The sequence below is a fragment of the Coffea eugenioides genome, chromosome 4, assembly GCF_003713205.1.
Source record: "Coffea eugenioides isolate CCC68of chromosome 4, Ceug_1.0, whole genome shotgun sequence".
Lineage (NCBI taxonomy): Eukaryota > Viridiplantae > Streptophyta > Magnoliopsida > Gentianales > Rubiaceae > Coffea > Coffea eugenioides.
The window spans coordinates 22915207-22935570 of record NC_040038.1 but is presented as its reverse complement, the minus strand read 5'-3'; the positions used below and the strand labels follow the sequence as shown (position 1 = coordinate 22935570).

Genomic DNA, 20364 nt, shown 5'->3' with positions numbered 1-20364 from the left:
AATTGAAACTTCAAAACCTAGGAATCGTGACACCAAATGTTGGAGGTGTCAAGGAATTGGGCACATTGCAAGCCAATGTCCAAATCCAAGAACCATGCTTGTGCTACCAAATGGAGACATTGTCACTGATGATGAAGAGGAGGAGTACAAAGACATGCCTTCCTTGGTTGAAGAGGAAGATGAGATAGAGGAAGTTCCAACTCAAGACAAAGTTGGATTGGTAGCAAGAAGGGCACTAGCTACGCAAGCTAGTAAGGATGAACTTCAACGTGACAACATCTTTTACACTAGGTGCCATGTGACCAACAAGGTATGCAGCTTGGTGATTGACCCCGGAAGTTGCACTAATGTTGCTAGTGCATTGATGGTGGAGAAACTAAACTTGCCAACTAGTGAGCACCCCCGTCCCTACAAGCTTCAGTGGTTAAACAACAGTGGAGAGGTACGTGTTCTTAAACAAGTTCTGGTTACTTTTCGCATTGGTAGGTATGAAGATGATGTTATGTGTGATGTAGTACCAATGCAAGCTGCACATATACTCTTAGGGCGTCCTTGGCAATTTGACAAAAGAGTCACTTTTGATGGTTTCTTGAACAAATACTCTTTTATGCATAATTGTAAAAAGATTACACTTGCACCTCTTACACCTCAACAAGTACATGAGGATCAAGTTAGTCTACAAAAAGAGTATGACTTGCATGCTACCACCAAGAAGGACAACGCCAAAGCTAAGAAATTAGTGTTGGCCGACCCTTCTTCAAGCAAGTTGGATCACTCTCATTCGGTCTTCGAACCCGCACAGGAGAGAAAACCCAGCATGCTTGCCAAGGTGAAAGATGTGAGAAAGGCCTTGCATTCTAATCAGGTTTTATTTATTTTATTTGGCAAGGAATCCTTACTCACTAATGCTCTTGATGCTTCTTTGCCTAGTGTTATTACTAACCTCTTACAGGAGTATCAAGACGTCTTTCCTGAGGATATACCTAATGGATTGCCTCCATTAAGGGGAATTGAACATCAAATTGATTTCATTCCTGGATCTTCCCTTCCAAACAAGGCACCATATAGGACCAATCCTGAGGAAACCAAGGAGCAACAACGACAAGTGGAGGAGTTGCTTGGTAAGGGTGGGATTCAAGAGAATCTAAGCCCTTGTGCTGTACCAGTTCTACTTGTTCCAACCAGCACTAGTCGGGTTACAATGGCCTTTGATGCCGCTTTTGCACGTCTTGATGCGTACAACGCGCAGCCCAACCAAACCTTGGTTCACCGGGCGTCCGTTCACGGTCCACCCATAGGCTTGAGACGTCACTTGTGTGGCCATTATCATGGAACTCTTGCTGTCCGCAACATGTATCTACCACCACCACAAGTTTTCCTGGTGTCCCACAAGGGTGTCTTGATCTTTCTTCGCTTGAGAAGGCGACATGCAGGCTGCTTGGTGACTATACACATGCTCTCATCACCTTTGTTTTGTAAGAAGAGTCATGATTTGGGGACAAATCGCCTTTAAGAGGAGGGGAATGATGAGAATATAGAGTCCAAGGCCCATTCCATTCAAGCACATGGGGAATTGGAAGATTCAAGTAAAGACTAGTTCGCGGAGTACTAGCTTGCTAATTAGGGTTTTAGTTTCCATTATTAGTTGTTTGTTAGCATTAATAATTTCGGTCAATTTTCACTTCACTTTGGCCGAATTTGGAGTCTTAATTTTAGTCAATTAGTTGTTAGACATTTTCGCCCTTAATGAAGGGCAAGGTCGTCCATTGGACATTCTAGGGTTTGAGTCCTGTAAGGCTATATATAGCCTAGGTTTTCATTCATTAAAGGACAATTCAGATTTTATAAAATATATGTGAGTTATTTCACTCTCTCTTGCCTCAAGAGAATTTCCTTTGAATACTTGAGAATTAATCTCAAGTTGTTCATCGAACTTATCAATCAAGTAGTCTCCTTGATTGTGGCGTTCTTCTATCCATACTTTTGGTTCACTAAATTTGCTAGTCGTGGGTTAAGGAATCTCCTTAGTTCGTGGCTCGTGATTCTAGAAGGGTCAAAGTTCCGCCAATCATCCCAACTTGGTGTTCGTCTAGATCCTGAGCCAATTAATAGCTCCAATACTAATCACAAGAAAGCCCCAATTCGAAACCCTAGAATTAAAATTTACCCAACAAACAGAAATTTTTCGCAAACCATCACAACTAATATACACAAGCTTCATTTTAAACTATATCAATCTATCATTCCATGGCCAACCAATGATTATCATATAAAATCAAAAAAATCACCAATAAATCTAAAATTTTGCAAAACTCTACTTTCAACCATAAATCTTCCACAAAATAGCAATTTTAGCCAGTAGAAACCACTATTTTACCAGTATTAAGAACAAAGAGGAATTTCCTTAGCACCTTGCCTTAAAACTCAAGAAAGATAGTAACTTAGAGCTTCCTTTGCCAAAACCACTCCATCACCTTCTTTAATCTTCCTTAGCAAGTCACTTTTATGGAGTATTTTACAAGACCATCCGTGAAAACTCAATATTTGAGAAAAATGGAAGTTGAAGTTGAGGAAACTCACTTGGTTTTTCATCTCAAAGTGGCCGGCCAAGAAGGAGCAAAAATGAAGACCAAATTCAGCCAAAACAAGATAAGAATGAAGGAAAACAGCCAGTCAAACATGGCTGCCGACTGTGACACGTCACAATCCGGACGGATTCAAGGCAGTGGCGAATTCAAATTGTTTTCCAAAAACCCTTCCAATCCGGCCAAGAATCCGGCCGGATTCTCACTGTTTACTTTTCACCAAAAATGTTGTTCTTTTCTTCTTCTTTCGGGCGTTACAAACTCCCCCCTTTAAAAGAATGTCGTCCTCGACATTCCAACTCGTACTAATCAGATCAAAATAGTCCTCGAAAAATAGTAAAGTACTAAGAATAACTCCAATCTCACTTATCACTTAGCAACGGGCCAACAGATAGCTAAACAAGTAACCAAAAAGAACATGCAAAAGGGCTCGATTCAAACAACTGGCCCTGAGTTGGAAATAAAGTCCCAGATATCTGGAAGAAATTCAGGACATAGCCAAGCCTCCGATCGGAAATTTACCCCTGGTGGTGCTGGACAACACAACAAGTTAGCACAACGGCTATACTTCACAAGAGAGTCTTAACTCAGGAATTTCATCCCTAGTGGTGCTTGATAACACAACAGGCATGCCTCGCCAAAAGAATGGCGGTGCTTGATAACACATCAGGCAATACCCCACCAGAGAGGTTCAGTTCAATAATTTCATCCCTGGTGGTGCTTGATAACACAGCAGGCATTCCTCGCCAGAAGAATGGCGGTGCTGGACAACACAACAGGTAATGCCCCACCAGAGAGGTTCGGTTCAACCGTTACAGAAGAGTAGTAGCCATTCTATAACCACACATAAAAGCATACAAGTTCAAAAATAGAGTCAATTACTTCAAATTCATGGAGCACAGGTACGAATAAGAACTCACTCTCCTAGCTTATGCCCAGCAACTCACATTCTCAAGTAGTCACAGACTTCAAGTCCACATATAGGTCATATACGAATCAAGCTACTTACTCATGCGTAAAAGAGATACCATATATTCAGTCAAATCAGGTCCATTAAGTGTACGTAAGAGCACACTCACCTAAACAAGTTCAAGTCTAAAATGAGCTCAACCTAGTCAGTCTCAGGCAGTTCAAACTTTTCAAATCCCAACACTTACAAATCGGGTGGTGCAAACCTTAATCAAACAAGAAGACTAGAAGAAGAATACAAAATCAGAAGTTTTCGCAATAATTCCTGTAACCACCATAATCTATCATAATCCTAGCTAAACACTTATTGGACAAGTTCTAAATAACATTTATCATTTCAATCTCCTCATCCGGTTAAGTCTCGAGTACAATACGAAATCCTCTGTACTCCAACCTGTGCCATTACAACTTATGTCACATTCGCTTATGATTCCTATTCACATCATCATATACTAGACCATGTTCCTTCCAAATTCACAAGCATTCCCTCAAAAAAAGTATCGAGTGCTTAAATACAAGAATCCAAAACTAAGAAATTTTACGACTCAGGTCGTACGCAAGTACCAGAATCTGTTGATGTACGCTTGGAAGCAATCAAGTCATATCTTACGCTTACCACGTTCAAACCAGTCCCGCAGTCAGACATCCTAAACTTTAGTCTAGTCTAGGATACACTACAGAGATCTGAACCCTAATCTCTGATACCAACTGTGACAGCCCCACCTCACCCTAAGGCGAACCAAAGGGTTCGGCAGACCGCCTGCCCAGCTCTCGTCTGGAATCACTCACTTACTACAGTTCTCAAATAAATTACAGAGCACATCTCAAATAATACATCACATTCTCCCTTAATTACATATCATAAGCGAAGCGGAAACTAGTTCCCAAACGTGGAACGTAACTATTACACAAGATGAAATCCAAATTCAAACTATACAAGAGATAAACCATCCAGTCACACGAAGAACTTAATACAAGCGATTCTCTTGCCTCGAGCCCTGTGGGGAGAAAATATATTTTTGGGGTGAGCTGGAAGCTCAGCGAGTGTCCAATAAAATCAGTAATCAAATAAGCTTCACAACAGTGCATTTAATTGAGATTATGAATCAATGATCAAATGTACGTTTATTGCTCTTGTGAGCCAGTGAAATCATCGTACTTAAAACTCCAACGCTCAAACGGATCCAGTCAGGTAAACAGTACAAGGGAGCCATTTGCTCCAAATAATCAGGGGTGGAGACGTTGGTTCTAAGCACAAGACTTCCCAAGAACTCATTGGAGCCAAATCATTTCATGATACACCTGCAAGCACTCCTGATATGCAATCAAGTATGTAATGCAAGAAATAGTTCGAACCCTTCATTTCTACCAAGATTCCACTCACTCAAAGCAATCAAATGCTCTCAAAGATTGGACAGCACTTGCTTTTAATTTTCTTATTTTTCCTCCTACAATACATTACCAATCACATCTCAATTCAATCACAAGTACACATACAAATCATAGACTATAAAACACACCTAATTAGGGCCACAATGCCCTTCCACTTAAGCCAATTAATAGCTCCAATACTAATCACAAGAAAGCCCCAATTCGAAACCCTAGAATTGAAATTTACCCTACAAACAGAAATTTTTCGCAAACCATCACAACTAATATACACAAGCTTCATTTTAAACAATATCAATCTATCATTCCATGGCCAGCCAATTATTATCATATAAAATCAGAAAAATCACCAATAAATCTAAAATTTAGCAAAACTCTACTTTCAACCATAAATCTTCCACAAAATAGCAATTTTAGCCACTAGAAACCACTATTTTACCATTATTATGAACAAAGAGAAAGTTCCTTAGCGTCTTACCTTAAAACTCAGGAAAGATAGTAAATTAGAGCTTCCTTTGCCAAAACCACTTCACCACCTTCTTTAATCTTCCTTAGCAAGTTCCTTTTATGGAGTATTTTACAAGACCATCGGTGAAAACTCAAGATTTGAGAAAAATGGAAGTTGAAGTTGAGGAAACTCTCTTGGTTTTTCCTCTCAAAGTGGCCGGCCAAGAAGGAGCAAAAATGAAGACCAAATTCAGCCAAAACAAGATAAGAATGAAGGAAAACAGCTAGTCAAACTTGGCTGCCGACTGTGACACGTCACAATCCGGCCGAATTCAAGGCAGTGGTGAATTCAAATTTTTTTTCCAAAATCCCTTCCAATCCGGCCAAGAATCCGGCCGGATTCTCACTGTTCACTTTTCACCAGAAATTTTGTCCTTTTCTTCTTCTTTCGGGCGTCACAACCTAACTTTTGCTACTCATAAGCAGCCTGTATTAAGTACAATGATGTTTTGTTTCGTAGCTCAAGATAGCTGATTCTTGAGTCTTAATGCCAACATAAGTAGTATAGTTTCTATCTACTTCGATGTTGACTGCAGTAGTTACGTTGCTCTGCTGTACTCTTGATATCTAGCCTCAGCAGCACTAATATGAACGTAACTGAAGTTAATGCAAAAAATGTTAGTTAATTTCAAATTTTTCTTAGTATACTTCTTCTAGCATCTACACATGCACATGATGAATATCTTTGATAACATCATCTTAATTACAAAGAGCAATATAAAAGAAAAAATATTTTCTAAATTTCAAACGGTTATACAGCTGGTCCACCTGAAATTTACAAAAACAATTGAAAAATATTTTATGCCAAAATATGTTCTGCAAATAATATATCTAACAATATTTATTTTGAGTGTTGATTTGTGCGCTGATTTGTACATGCAAAATTAAATGGACACCTTAATAAATTTCAATCTAAATGGAAGGTTGTCTATTTAAATAGAAATATGAACGTGTCACTGTGAAAATTTGTCAGCTAATTTTTCGCCCCTAATTTTTGCATCATAAATAAATGTCATGTAATATTTTGCCTTAACCACTAAACCTTTTTTTTAACATTTTTCTTTATTGTTTAACTATTTTGAAAATCCAGTGTACCTGTTTTTTTGGGGTTTAGCAAAGTCATGCTATATTGAAAAAAAATTCTATTATCATTACAATTTAGAATGAATAGCTTACGTATGTTCATTGATTTATAGATATTTAACTTTTTGGGAAATGTAGTCTAGAAATAACTGTGATAGTTTTTTTCAAATTCAAAACGTTTAATATTTAAAAAGCAAACAAAACAACTTTTCATGATTTTTGTTTATTTAAAATTTTTCGTTTTTAAATAAATTTTTCATATCTTTACTTAGCTTTCAGCCATATTTCAATAAAATACATTTCTTTCCATTTACTACTTTTTAAAATGAACTATTTTATAACATTAAACAGAAAATTTCCTTTTCATATTGCTTTATAAATTTTTCACATTTCTTGGCAGTGATCAATTAATCTCAATGGGCATTGTCCACCCCTACTAGTATATATATATCTTAAAGTCCCACTACATGCCTTTTTCTCTTTGTTTTTCTTTTTTCTTTTTTTTTTGTAATTAAAAGATTGATTTTATATATCCAAGCAAATGTGGTTATATACTACATGTGCAAATTTTGAAATTCAAATTCAAATTAGGATTAAGCGGTATGTATCCATACCCACTAGTTATACAAGATTAACCCTTATTTAAATCGCAAAAAAAAAAGTCACCTTTCAATCATTTCAACATTTTTCTTTTCATTTCCATTTTCAAGTTAAAAATGCGGCGTGACGCAATTTTATACAAATAATATGAATTAAGATATTTCTAATATTAAAAAAAAGTTTGTATCTAACATTTTTGATTTGCTTAGTTACAATCTCGTATCTTCATTAAACAAAAAATTATTATGAAAAAATCAAATAAATTGAGTCTCATATCAAAATATCACTTCTAGAAAATGAAATATCTTATTAATTTGGGTTAGGTCCCAATTAAGCTTCAATTCCAAAAGGGAAATTTTCCAAATTGGTCCCTAATATTTTCACAAAAAAGGTTTTTAATTCCTAATATTTAAAATCAGCTAGAATAGTTCCTAACATATAAATTATGAGCCAGTTTGATCCTAATGCTCGTATTTGCTCTTTTTTTAGGCTAAAAATAGCACACTGGCATAATTTCAAGGCCAAAATTGGAAACATTCGTCAATCCATAATTTTGCATCCCTCAAACTCTTCCACCGCTTCTTCAATTAGTTCTCAACCTACTACTACTTCATAATTTCTTCTTCTTGTTTATTCTTGAATTCCAACTGCAGTTTCCATTCTTCTTTTTGCTTAAATCCCGAGACATTGGGATTTGTCCGCGAAGCAGCAGGAGAAGGGGGTCAGCAAATTGTTAAAGCTGATACAACCGAGCTCCCAAAACTCTACAGAGCAGCAATGGAAGGAGATTGGAAAGAAGCTAGTTGCCAATTTCGTTCCAATCAAAATGCAAAGACAGCAAAAATCTCCAACCTTCGCATGACAGCCCTTCATGTGGCAGCTAGCTGTGGCCAGTCGAAGTTTGTGCAGAAGCTTGTGAAGGAGTTAGCTAAGGAGCAGCTTGAAGCCGCAGACTAACTTGGCCGAACTGCTCTTCATCACGCGGCCTTAGCTGCAGATGTGGATGCTGCCAAAGCAATGGTGACTAAGAACCCAATTTTGCCTTACCTTGGGGATGTGAACAATCATACTCCCCTCTTCTATGCTGCTAAATGGCAAAAACCATCAAAAAGAAAGAGAATGGTGGAAAATTATGGATTAACGAATGTTTTCGATTTTGCCCTTAAAATTATGCCAGTGTGCTATTTTTAGCCAGAAAAAAGAGCAAATACGAGTATTAGGACCAAACTGGCTTATAATTTATATGTTCGGAACTATTATGGCTGATTTTAAATATTAGAGACTAAAAAAGTTTTTTATGAAAATTTTAGGAACTAATTTGGCAAATTTCCCATTCCAAAATACAAGCACTGATAAATTGAGTCAAACTAACGCCATAAAATGAGGGAATACATGAAAATGAAAAGCCCAGACACAAGCGTTGGATCTTCTAAATTGAGTCAGTGGTATCTATTGTTGGATGTTGCTACAGTATGTTTAGTAGTCAAAGAAGAGGTGTGGAAAGTAAAGCATATGGCAAAGAAAGCGGCACGTTGCAACCTGACATGTACGGATCAAGAAGGGTTATTTTTACAAAAGTAAGTGGTGACCTATAACCGGGATTTGGAAATGTTGCGTACTGCAGAAGCTAAAAATGTGTTGGGATGTCACGGAATTAACATAAATATAAAGGGTCTAAGAATAAAACATTTGTGAAGAAGCGTAAGCAGTACTAATTACTTAACAAAGCCATCCTGGGGCCACGGATTATGGGCATTACATCAACAAAATACTATCTATTTATGGGCATTTTACTCTGAATCATTATATTTATGTAAAATACATAAATATTTTGGATAGCACGGATATTCAGACTAGCTGTCCTTGTACTAAGTTTTATGGGCATTTTACTCTGAATCATTACATTTTGGATACTACTTTGATTAGAATTTAGTTTAAAGACATTCACTGGAGTTTGGACGCATCCAGAGAGCACCAATTGATGTATGTTCAAGCGTAAATTGAAATAAATATGCAACTTAAATTTTTTTAAAATAAATTACTATTGCATATCCGAAATTTACTTTTTGGATAGTAGGTTTAGTTCATACTATTTTTCATAGTATTTTAAAATATATAAGTACAGCAAATTTTAAATTATACCTATAATCATGTATTATACAAGTATATTATGAGTACTTACTAACTAAGGTACTAAGTTTTAATCATTGATAAAACATCTTATCGTTATTTCAAATAAACTTCCTAATACTAGTTTGAGATAAGTTTTAAAGTAAAATAGTACATGCGTCCCATAAATCAATAAATCTTGATTATTAATCAAATTTGCCATGTTATCAGTAATAATTACTATTTATGTATAAAAACTTACTACTACTTGAATTAAACTTACTAAGGTATATTATGCGTGCTTACTAACTAAGGTACTAAGTTTTAATAATTAATAAAAACATCTTATCATTATTTCAAATAAACTTCCTAATACTACTTTGAGATAAGGTTTTAATGTAAAAATTGTACATGCATTCCAAAAAATGGTAAATTTTGATCCTTAATCATTTTTATTGCCATGTTATTAGTAAGAATTACTATTTATGTATAAAAACTTACTATTTAAAAGAGTAAGTTTGGGATATCAAGTAGTAATCTATTTATTTAAAAATTAAGTTTAATATTTATTCCAATTTACCTTTTGAGGTATAAAAGTTACTAATCTATTACACTTAACTTACTATTTTAGATAGGAAACTTACTTCCATAATTTTAGGTGTTATTTTATTTAGGTGAATAGGTCCAACAATAAATCAAATGATCGCTAAAAGTGCAACAACATGTTATATCAGGTAAAAACTATTTCGCTATCATAACTATTGTTTAGTATCTATATCTATATGTATTGCTGAGGGGGTTTTGGATAAGGAGCTTCCAAAATTATCAAAAGTCTGAATGCTATTTTAATAGAATTTTACATTTTTATAATTAAAAAATATTTATCTCTTAACTAATCATGTAACCGGCCCTACAAATCCTATAATCATGCTTATATTTTTTCCACATTTCCCTCATGTTTTTTCCACTACCCCATAAAATTCAAACTCCTAAACTTTAACTAACGGATAATAACCACCCCTGTAAAATGATATCTGCAAATTCCAATTCACATCTCACATTTATTACTGACACTTATCATATCACTTAGAGTAATAACTAACCGTTAATTTAAGAAATTCGCAACTACGAAAGTCAAATATCCAAAATTTAGGAGCCTGTTTAAATTACAATTTTCACAATTCAACGTATCTTATTGTCATAATATATTTTACTCTCACAATCATTCACAAATTATAAAGGCATTAAAAATAAATAATTTTTTTAATAAAAATTAATTCAAAGGTAGTTAATTCACGCACACACATATATATACATACATATATATATTCTCATAATGCATATATATATATATATATAAGATTATCAAATGGAATGCATAATATTGGTAAGTATTTCATTTTAAAATAAAAAAACATACAATTACATTTATTTCTATCCATATATCATTCATTTTCTAATATAAATTATTATTATTATTTTAAGATCCATCTTTTGCAAAAACACAATTCTTGAATGATTTACAGTTTTTGTCATATTTTGAACTATTGTTAGACAAATCTTAAATTTTAATTATGTTGGTATAATTTTTTTTAACTTTTTTCAAATTAAAATGGTATAATTTTTTAATTTATTTTAATAATGTAAGTACCGTGCGTAGCACGGATATTCACACTAGTTGTCCTTGTACGACCGAGCCTGAGAGTTTGAGCATGTTTTGGTTGAATGTTATAATTCAAAATTTGGGATTTGGAGGGAATAGGTTATATCCATTGTAATCAAAACTCAAACAAAAGTGGGGATAAGCCTGGTTGTCACAACGAACTATATAAAATGTGGGGAAAATCTTAGTTAGATCAATGGTAAAAGTAACGTCATAGATATACCTATGTATAGATATAACTTGAATTATAAGGTATAATTAATATTTTTTGCTATTTATATATTTTACAAGGTTACTTTTCATAGTATTTTAAAATATATAAATACAAAAAATATTAAATTATACCTATAATCATTTATTATACAGGTATATTATGAGTACTTACTAACTAAGATTTATCCCCACATTTGTATAGTTTGTTGTGACAATCAGGTTTATCCCTACATTTGTTTGAGTTTTGATTACAATAGATATAAGCTATTCCCTCCAAACCCCAAATTTTGAATTATAACATTCAACCAAAACATGCTCAAACTCTCAGGCTCGGTCATACAAGGACAGCTAGTGTGAATATCCGTACTACCCACGGTGCTTACATTATTAAAATTAATCAAAAGATTATACCATTTTAATTTGAAAAAAGTTAAAAAAAATTATACCAACATAATTAAAATTTAAGATTTATCTAACAATAGTTCAAAGTATGAAAAAAAACTGTAAATCATTCAAGAATTGTGTTTTTGCAAAAGATGGATCTTAAAATAATAATAATAATTTATATTATAAAATGAATGATATATGGATAGAAATAAATGTAATTGCATGTTTTTTTATTTTAAAATGAAATACTTACCAATATTATGCATTCGATTTGATAATCTTATATATATATGCATTATGAGAATATATATATATGTATATGTGTGTGTGAATTAACTACCTTTGAATTAATTTTTATTAAAAAAATTATTTATTTTTAATGCTTTTATAATTTGTGAATGATTGTGAGAGTAAAATATATTATGACAATAAGATACGTTGAATTGTGAAAATTGTAATTTAAACAGGCTCCTAAATTTTGGATATTTGACTTTCGTAGTTACGAATTTCTTAAATTAACGGTTAGTTATTACTCTAAGTGATATGATAAGTGTCAGTAATAAATGTGAGATGTGAATTGGAATTTGCAGATATCATTTTACAGGGGTGGTTATTATCCGTTAGTTAAAGTTTAGGAGTTTGAATTTTATGGGATAGTGGAAAAAACATGAGGGAAATGTGGAAAAAATATAAGCATGATTATAGGATTTGTAGGGCCGGTTACATGATTAGTTAAGAGATAAATATTTTTTAATTATAAAAATGTAAAATTCTATTAAAATAGCATCCAGACTTTTGATAATTTTGGAAGCTCCTTATCCAAAACCCCCTCAATAATACATATAGATATAGATACTAAACGATAGTTATGATAGCGAAATAGTTTTTACCTGATATAACATGTTGTTGCACTTTTAGCGATCATTTGATTTATTGTTGGACCTATTCACCTAAATAAAATAACACCTAAAATTATGGAAGTAAGTTTCCTATCTAAAATAGTAAGTTAAGTGTAATAGATTAGTAACTTTTATACCTCAAAGGTAAATTGGAATAAATATTAAACTTAATTTTTAAATAAATAGATTACTACTTGATATCCCAAACTTACTTTTAAAAGAGTAAGTTTAGTTCAAATAACAGTAAGTTTTTATACATAAATAGTAATTCTTACTAATAACATGGCAATAAAAATGATTAAGGATCAAAATTTACCATTTTTTGGAATGCATGTACAATTTTTACATTAAAACCTTATCTCAAAGTAGTATTAGAAAGTTTATTTGAAATAATGATAAGATGTTTTTATTAATGATTAAAACTTAGTACCTTAGTTAGTAAGCACTCATAATATACCTTAGTAAGTTTAATTCAAGTAATAGTAAGTTTTTATACATAAATAGTAATTATTACTGATAACATGGCAAATTTGATTAATAATCAAGATTTATTGATTTATGGGACGCATGCACTATTTTACTTTAAAACTTATTTCAAACTAATATTAGGAAGTTTATTTGAAATAACGATAAGATGTTTTATCAATGATTAAAACTTAGTACCTTAGTTAGTAAGTACTCATAATATACTCGTATAATACATTATTATAGGTATAATTTAAAATTTGTTGTACTTATATATTTTAAAATACTATGAAAAATAGTATGAACTAAACCTACTCTCCAAAAAGTAAATTTCTAATATGCAGTAGTAATTTATTTTTAAAAAATTTAAGTTGCATATTTATTTCAATTTACGCTTGAACATACATTGATCGGTGCTCTTTGGATGCGTCCAAACTCCAGTGAATGTCTTTAAACTAAATTCTAATCAAAGTAGTATCCAAAATGTAATGATTCAGAGTAAAATGCTCATAAAACTTAGTACAAGGATAGCTAGTGTGAATATCCGTGCTATCCAAAATATTTATGTATTTTACATAAATATAATGATTCAGAGTAAAATGCCAATAAATAGATAGTATTTTGTTGATGTAATGCCCATAATCGGTGGCCCAGGATGGCTTTGTTTAGTAATTAGTACTGCTTACGCTTCTTCACAAATGTTTTATTCTTAGGCCCTTTATATTTATGTTAATTCCGTGACATCCCAACACACTTTTAGCTTCTGCAGTACGCAACATTTCCAAATCCCGGTTATAGGTCACTACTTACTTTTGTAAAAATAACCCTTCTTGATCGTACATGTCAGTTTCTTTGACATATTCTTTACCTTTCCACGTGCCTGCTTCTTTGCCATATGCTTTACTTTCCACACCTCTTCTTTGATTACTAAACATACTGCAGCAACATCCCTTAAAAGTAAGGGAATGTGATTAATTGAAAATTAATTTTTCTATAAGCGAGTTTAATCGATCTTTTATGTTTAAAAAAAAAGTAAAGCAACTTGTAATAAGATACTTTGAAATGCTTGATAAAGTATTGCGTACAAATGTGATGTGGGAAAAGTATTTGAAAATAGTTCGTTCTGAATTAGTAAAACGCTAACAAGAAAATACTTACTTAAATATGAAAATAATTATTTGTGTAATCCTAAATGTTCAAAATCTAACCTAGAGATGATTCAAGGAAAATAACTTTGTAGTATTATTATGTAAAGTATCATATGTGTCAAGTTTTAATATATTTGAATTATTTAATTCATTTAAATCAAGAATTATATTTATGAAAAGATGAAAAGATATTAATCCATTTATCAACCAAATCAAATTAACTCATGAAACTTTTCATTTTTTTGGGGAATACAATTTGAAATTTAATTCCTAAATCAGTTCTAAATTGTGTTTATTTCAATATTTCTTGACTCGATATTTATTCTAAATGATGATTTGGGGACTATGCACACTCCATAAGACACAAATACTAATTACAGTAACTAGAAGAATTAGTAAAAAAATACACGGTTCATTTAGATCGAAGATTAGTCAAAGAAATATTTTATAAAAAAAACATCGTAACACTTTTTGTTAAAGTGTATATGAGATAAAAAAAAGTGATTAGTAAAATTTTATAAGTTATTAAAAAATGTATTTGTAAAATCATCTATTGAAGGGATTTATTGAGCCTTATATACATACAATGGAACAACAAACTTTGAAATAAAATTAAAAAAAAGTTAAAAAAAACTTTGAAATAGAAATTTAGGAAAAATACAAAAGCAAAGGGAGAAAAAAAAAAGCTCAAATCCCAGAAGGAAAGGACAAGTTCGCCACTTAACACCCTACAGTCAAAACAGAGACATGTCATGCACGTCGTCCCAGAAGAAACCCAACACCTTCCGCACCGGATCCAATACCCCTCCACCCTGACCCGCTTCTCTCGTCGAGGAGACCCATTTCCGGTCCAGATCCAACCCGACGCTACTTTCTCTCTCTGCTGGTTTCCTTCCATTCTCTCTTTCTCTTTCCCCATTGATTTTTTGATCAATTGAATAGTCGATGCTGAAACAGAGTACACATATCTCGGATCGCACTTCCCACCCCCCAAACACCCATTCTTTCTTCACTTGTTTCTCCTACATTCACTCTCTTTTCTCCATTTCCCTACAATTCTCTCTTCACCTTCACCAATTTATTTATTTTTATTTACTAATTTTGTAGAGTTTTTCCGCTAAGGATTCCGTTTTATTTCTGTTCACATGAAGATATGCGCAGAGGAGATTATGACTACTGTTTGAGTCAATGCATTGCATTTTTGAGTCTAGAAATTTCGAAGATCGAACCGTTTTTTGACGACCACAATGGGCGCCTCACCTGCCAAATTCTTGTTCGGATTCCTCTTCATCTCCATCATACTATGGCTTATTTTCACGTAAGTTTACTCTGTTTATCATATATTTTATACCTTTACTTTTTCTAGTAATGGAATTTATCGTTTGTATTTGTTGCACCAGGTGGATCATGGTGAGAGAGTTTTTTTTTGTGTGCAATGTGTGGATTATTGTCTTCTTTTTTCTGTTGAATTTTGTGAATTGTGATTCTTTTTAGTAGTTATGAAGTGTTCTTGTGGTTAAATCAAGGTCATATTTTGGTGTAAGTTCATCAAAGGATCGTGAAAATGACTGGTTATAGTATTAGAAATGTTGCTTTATAAAGACAGATTGGTATCATTTGGGAATTTTTTTTTTGTGAAAGTCCTTCAATTTTGAGTTTTTGTAGTTAGAGGTGTTCATCAGGACGTGCTAAGGTTGAGGGCTATGTTTTTTGGCGGTGGAGATTGATAAAATGATCATCAAAGCAAGTGGTTAAAGTTGTAGTGTGTATAGTTGTTATTCATTCAAGTGTTGCTTTTAATTGTGGTAGTTTAGTTATCAGGGGGAGTGCATATATTACCATTATTGTCTTTGATGTTGTCTTTCTGAAGATTATTTTCTTATAAAGGCTGTGCCTTTTTTAAATTTTTATTGGATTCAGCTTGTTTCTGCTGGACTTTCATGCTCGTGGAACATTGAGCGCTGAAATTTTGATTCTCGGTCGACTCTTTTCTGGCATCATTTGTTCTGAACTTCCTTAGCTTAACTTGCGGAATCATGGACTCAACAATGGAAAATTTTGAGTGCATTAAGGAAGAATTGGATTTATTGAGGAAATCAAACTATTTCACTTCTTTGCTATTCCTCTGTTGTCTAACACTATTATGTTGGTTTTGTATTGTAATCTTTACAGGTTTTATCCCAGTGGAAATCTAATAAATCGTTATAGAAATATTCTTCATTTCTACATCTGTCTTTTTGGCTTCTAAGGGATCTTGAAGTGCACTCATGTGCTGTAATCTTTACAGGTTTTACCCCAGTGGAAATCTAATAAATCGTTATAGAAATATTCTTCATTTCTACATCTGTCTTTTTGGCTTCTAAGGGATCTTGAAGTGCACTCATGTGCTGTATTCCATCATTTTTTAACATACAAAAAAAAGTTATGATAATATGTTTGTAGTCATCCTTCAATACAATGTGCTGCAGATTTGCAGATTCTGATAGACCAATAGAACAGAATTCTTAAGTTTTGATATGTTCGTTTTTTCTTTATGCCGTGGAATCTGCTTGGTGCTCAATGCATCTAACTATTTCTTCTAGGAATTTTGTCTACCATTAGACAAATCCAATGAATAAAGACTTGCGGATGAAGTGACCCTAAACTTTTAGTGTGATACTTCAATAAAATAGTTGTTGTGTTAAGGCTGAATGTGTGCCTTCCATATGGTGGTAAACTAACTGTAGTTTTGGATGCACATTGATAAGAGAGAGAAATCTCTGTGAGTTAATGCCATTTAACTTAATATGCGTTTTTATCTTTTTAGGCAGTTTTTTCTTTTCTACTTTTCATTTTTTTCCAAAATAAAAGTTAAACAATTCATTTAGGAGAAAGAAATATCAGAAGAAGACTAGAAAAAGAAAGATAGTGAAGTTAGGCTGGACAAAACTGGAGAAAATACACAATGCAAAGTAGATGAGTTAAAAGAGTATGTTAAGTAGCATTCGGATGCATCTATCAGTATGCAGGAGACAGTTAAGGTGTGCTTTAGGCATCAAGGTTGTCAATGAAGAGCTATAAGCTTAAGATTGATTCTTTAAATTGAAGGTGCAGTCCCGGAAAGAAGAGATTATGGCTTCTACAGTGTAATACCCTGAGGAAGAGACTGGCTTTTTCTTGGTGCAAATTAGTGCAGCTAGGCTGCCAAATCAGCCTGGAGTTTCAAAATTTTTATTTTCTGCCTTAGCCAATATGCTTGATTCATCAATTTGAGAGTATTCTTTTACTCTTTTTGATATTGATGGAGTGGTTACTCGTTATGGTTTTAGAGCAGGCTCCAGGGATTTTTAGATCGTTTTGTGGTGCAACCTATTATAACTTGTTCATGTGCTTAGCCAATACATTTTTTATTGCCAACGTGCTCTCTTGTAAATGAGATCCATCTCCAGCTTTTCTTTAACTGATGTTGCTTATATGATGGAATTATATAGAATAGCTTGCTGCTTGATGGCCTTTTATTTTGTGACTGTGAGGTGACGGTGTTATGCTATTTACTTTGAAGCCAAAATAATTTAGTTGCAACTTGATTTTAGATTGCTGATCGTGCCTCTTGTTTCAGATTTGCTTCCAGGTTGTTGACTGGGATTCTAAGCCGAGTTCTGGGAGCATCAGTTCAGTTCCGTGTTGGTGGATGGAAATGCTTGAGAGATATTGTTGTGAAGTTCAAAAAGGTTGTTTTCTTTTCTTTTTATTTCTTTTTGCTTTTTGCTTTTTCAGTTTGATATTTGCAGCTGAACTTTATTATGTTATTGTAATTTTAACGGGACATGATTTGTTATCTCTCAATAACTGAAAGACTGTCTTTTTGAGCAAGCACTCAATATGTCTCATGAAATATGTATTCTTAAAAATTGTATTTTTCATTCTTTTTCCTGTCTGTTTCTGCATGAGCCTTTTTTGTTTAATTTTTTTTATTGTTGTACTATACGGGTTAAAAACTTGATTCTGCTGTCCTTATACAGGGATTGACTTAGAAGAGTTGGGTTTTGAACTTTGTTTAGATACAGACAAAAATGGGTTGCCACCCTTTTTCTTTTATTGGACCTGGAAGTCTATATGTATCACCTTCTTATGGATTAAGGTTATGTGGTGGTTGGGAAACCTTTCAACCTGTAAAACTTAGCTTTGTTTGGGCAGTCAATATGGACCACTGAAGATTTCTTCAAAATCAAAACATTAGAGCTGGGATATCTTCATGTACAGGTGTCAAAACCTTCTTGGAAGGGCAGCTGACAAATACAATTTTGAGTTTTCATATCTGCAAGTAGCCACATTTTGTTTCCTTGACAGTCAATATAAAAAGCAATATCACCCATAGTATTCCTTGTTGAATTACTTTTACTCTTCTTGACTTGAGTTACTATAAATTAAGCCATCTGGATGCACTTTTGAGGGTTATTCTGTAATGATATTCGTACCAATTTGACCATTCCTTGATTTTAGTTTGGTTCAAGATCATAAATTAACGAATAATTGCATAAATTCCTGGAGAGTGCCATGGTGCATTTTTTTAGAAGCAGCTTTGTTATCAGGAATACAGATTTGGAGGTGCCTTTGCTTGTGTCATTCTCTTGCATGCTTTTGCGTGCAATTTGTTTTTAGTGTCCACCTCTGAGTAGTGAAGCAACCTTTTGTTTTCCAGAGTTTTTGGTTGACATTCATTAGTTCTATGTTTGCCTTAACATCATTAAGATATGTTATTAGGCTTTCTAAACAAGGTAGCTGGATTGAATGACAGTTTTGTGATTGCCCCTAAAACTTTTAGTTTTGTTGACAGAAGAGTTACCTTGACCTGGAGATTTTGTGGATCTTTTTTATTGAAAATACTTTAGTGATAATCCTGGTTTAGACCTAATTTTGGCACCATCCAGACAAAGTTGCTGGTTTTATTTCCATTTAACAAGCTTCTACTGAATTAAGTATTGACTTCATGGAGTTTGAATAGATAGGCCTTCATCTCTTTTTTGGATATTTTTTTAGCAGATCTTATTACAATAATGTACATTGAGCCATATTTTTCTTGATCCTGACAATCAAATTTTCAGGGCGCTGTTGAATCTGTGTCTGTTGGTGAAATCAGACTCAGTGTAAGGCAGTCCTTGGTCAAACTTGGTGTTGGTATTTTTTCTAGGGATCCGAAGTTGCAGATTTTAATATACGACTTAGAAGTTGTGATGAGAGCCCCCACCAAAAGTACTCAGAAAAGGAAGTCCAGGAAATCGCGTGCTTCTGGTAGAGGAAAGTGGATGCTCGTGGCTAATATGGCACGGTTTTTGTCTGTTGCTGTGACTGAACTGGTTGTAAAGGTATAAGGAATAATTTTGCCTTTATCTATCATCTACAATGGGTTCCTTTAGCTTATTATGTTACTTAAATATTCACGTAAGAAAGGGAATGGGGACGAGTATGTGTGAACATTATTTATTTCTGGGATTCATGCTGTTTAATTGGTGTGCTAGGTAGGAAATGGATGAGTAATACTCTGTTTCTGGAGGAGTAAACAGTTGGTTTTGTTCATGAGTTTAACCTCACATTTGTTTCACATCTCTGATTTTTTCTTGACTGAAGAAAGAAAATTGTCCTCTGTGGTTATGCTCAAGTCTGATGTGCTTATATGAGTATTTTTTTCAACATAATGTTAGGATTATTGTTTTAGTTGTTTAGCCACTTCAAAGGACCCAGATTGGAAGAAAGAAAAGAAAGCATCTCTGTGTTTGCATTTAGGCAGTTTATGTTTGTAATACAAGTACCGCAGGTCATTTGGTACTATTGACAGATTTTCCTATTCACATTGTGTGCTGGGCGATCATCAAAAGTGTTCTATGTGCTTTCGATTGAGGGTTGAATGAAGAGACTTTTCCTTTTGAGCTTTAAATTATTCTGACAGGAAGGTGAGGTTGCATCCTTTGGGTGGGAAACTGTGTCTGCTTGATGATGATTGATTCATAGCCACTGTATGGCTTGAAGGCATATGTGGTATATGAAGGAGGTGAATATGAAATGAACTCTGCATAAATAAATTTCTATGAGGAGATTGCAATTTGCATCCAATGTGTAGATCTTGACACCATATGGATCATAAAATTTTCTTCATTTTTGTGTTAGTTCCATTTAGAGACAGGCTTTAAACTTGGTCTTTCTTGAGCAAAACTAAAGTTAATCAAAATTTTGCAATAACAAAATTTTGCAATACCTGTCAAGGGATGATAAAAATCCTTTGGTAGTGGATATCTACCAAGGTGTAGCAAATAATTTCAAATTTCTGTTTAGTTGTTTCATGACGATGAGATTTGGAAGTTAAGACTAGG

General features: G+C 33.4%; 1 protein-coding gene across 1 annotated transcript; it reads left to right on the top strand.

Annotated features, from left to right (window-relative positions):
• The first annotated feature begins 15004 nt into the window (after positions 1–15004).
• Positions 15005–19988, top strand: LOC113769197 (protein SABRE-like). The gene is made up of 4 exons (XM_027313663.1): positions 15005–15335; positions 17616–17727; positions 19102–19362; positions 19944–19988. The coding sequence occupies exons 1-4, from the start codon at positions 15265–15267 to the stop codon at positions 19986–19988; spliced, it is 489 nt and encodes a 162-aa protein (XP_027169464.1). The 5' UTR covers positions 15005–15264.
• The last annotated feature ends 376 nt before the right edge of the window (positions 19989–20364 follow it).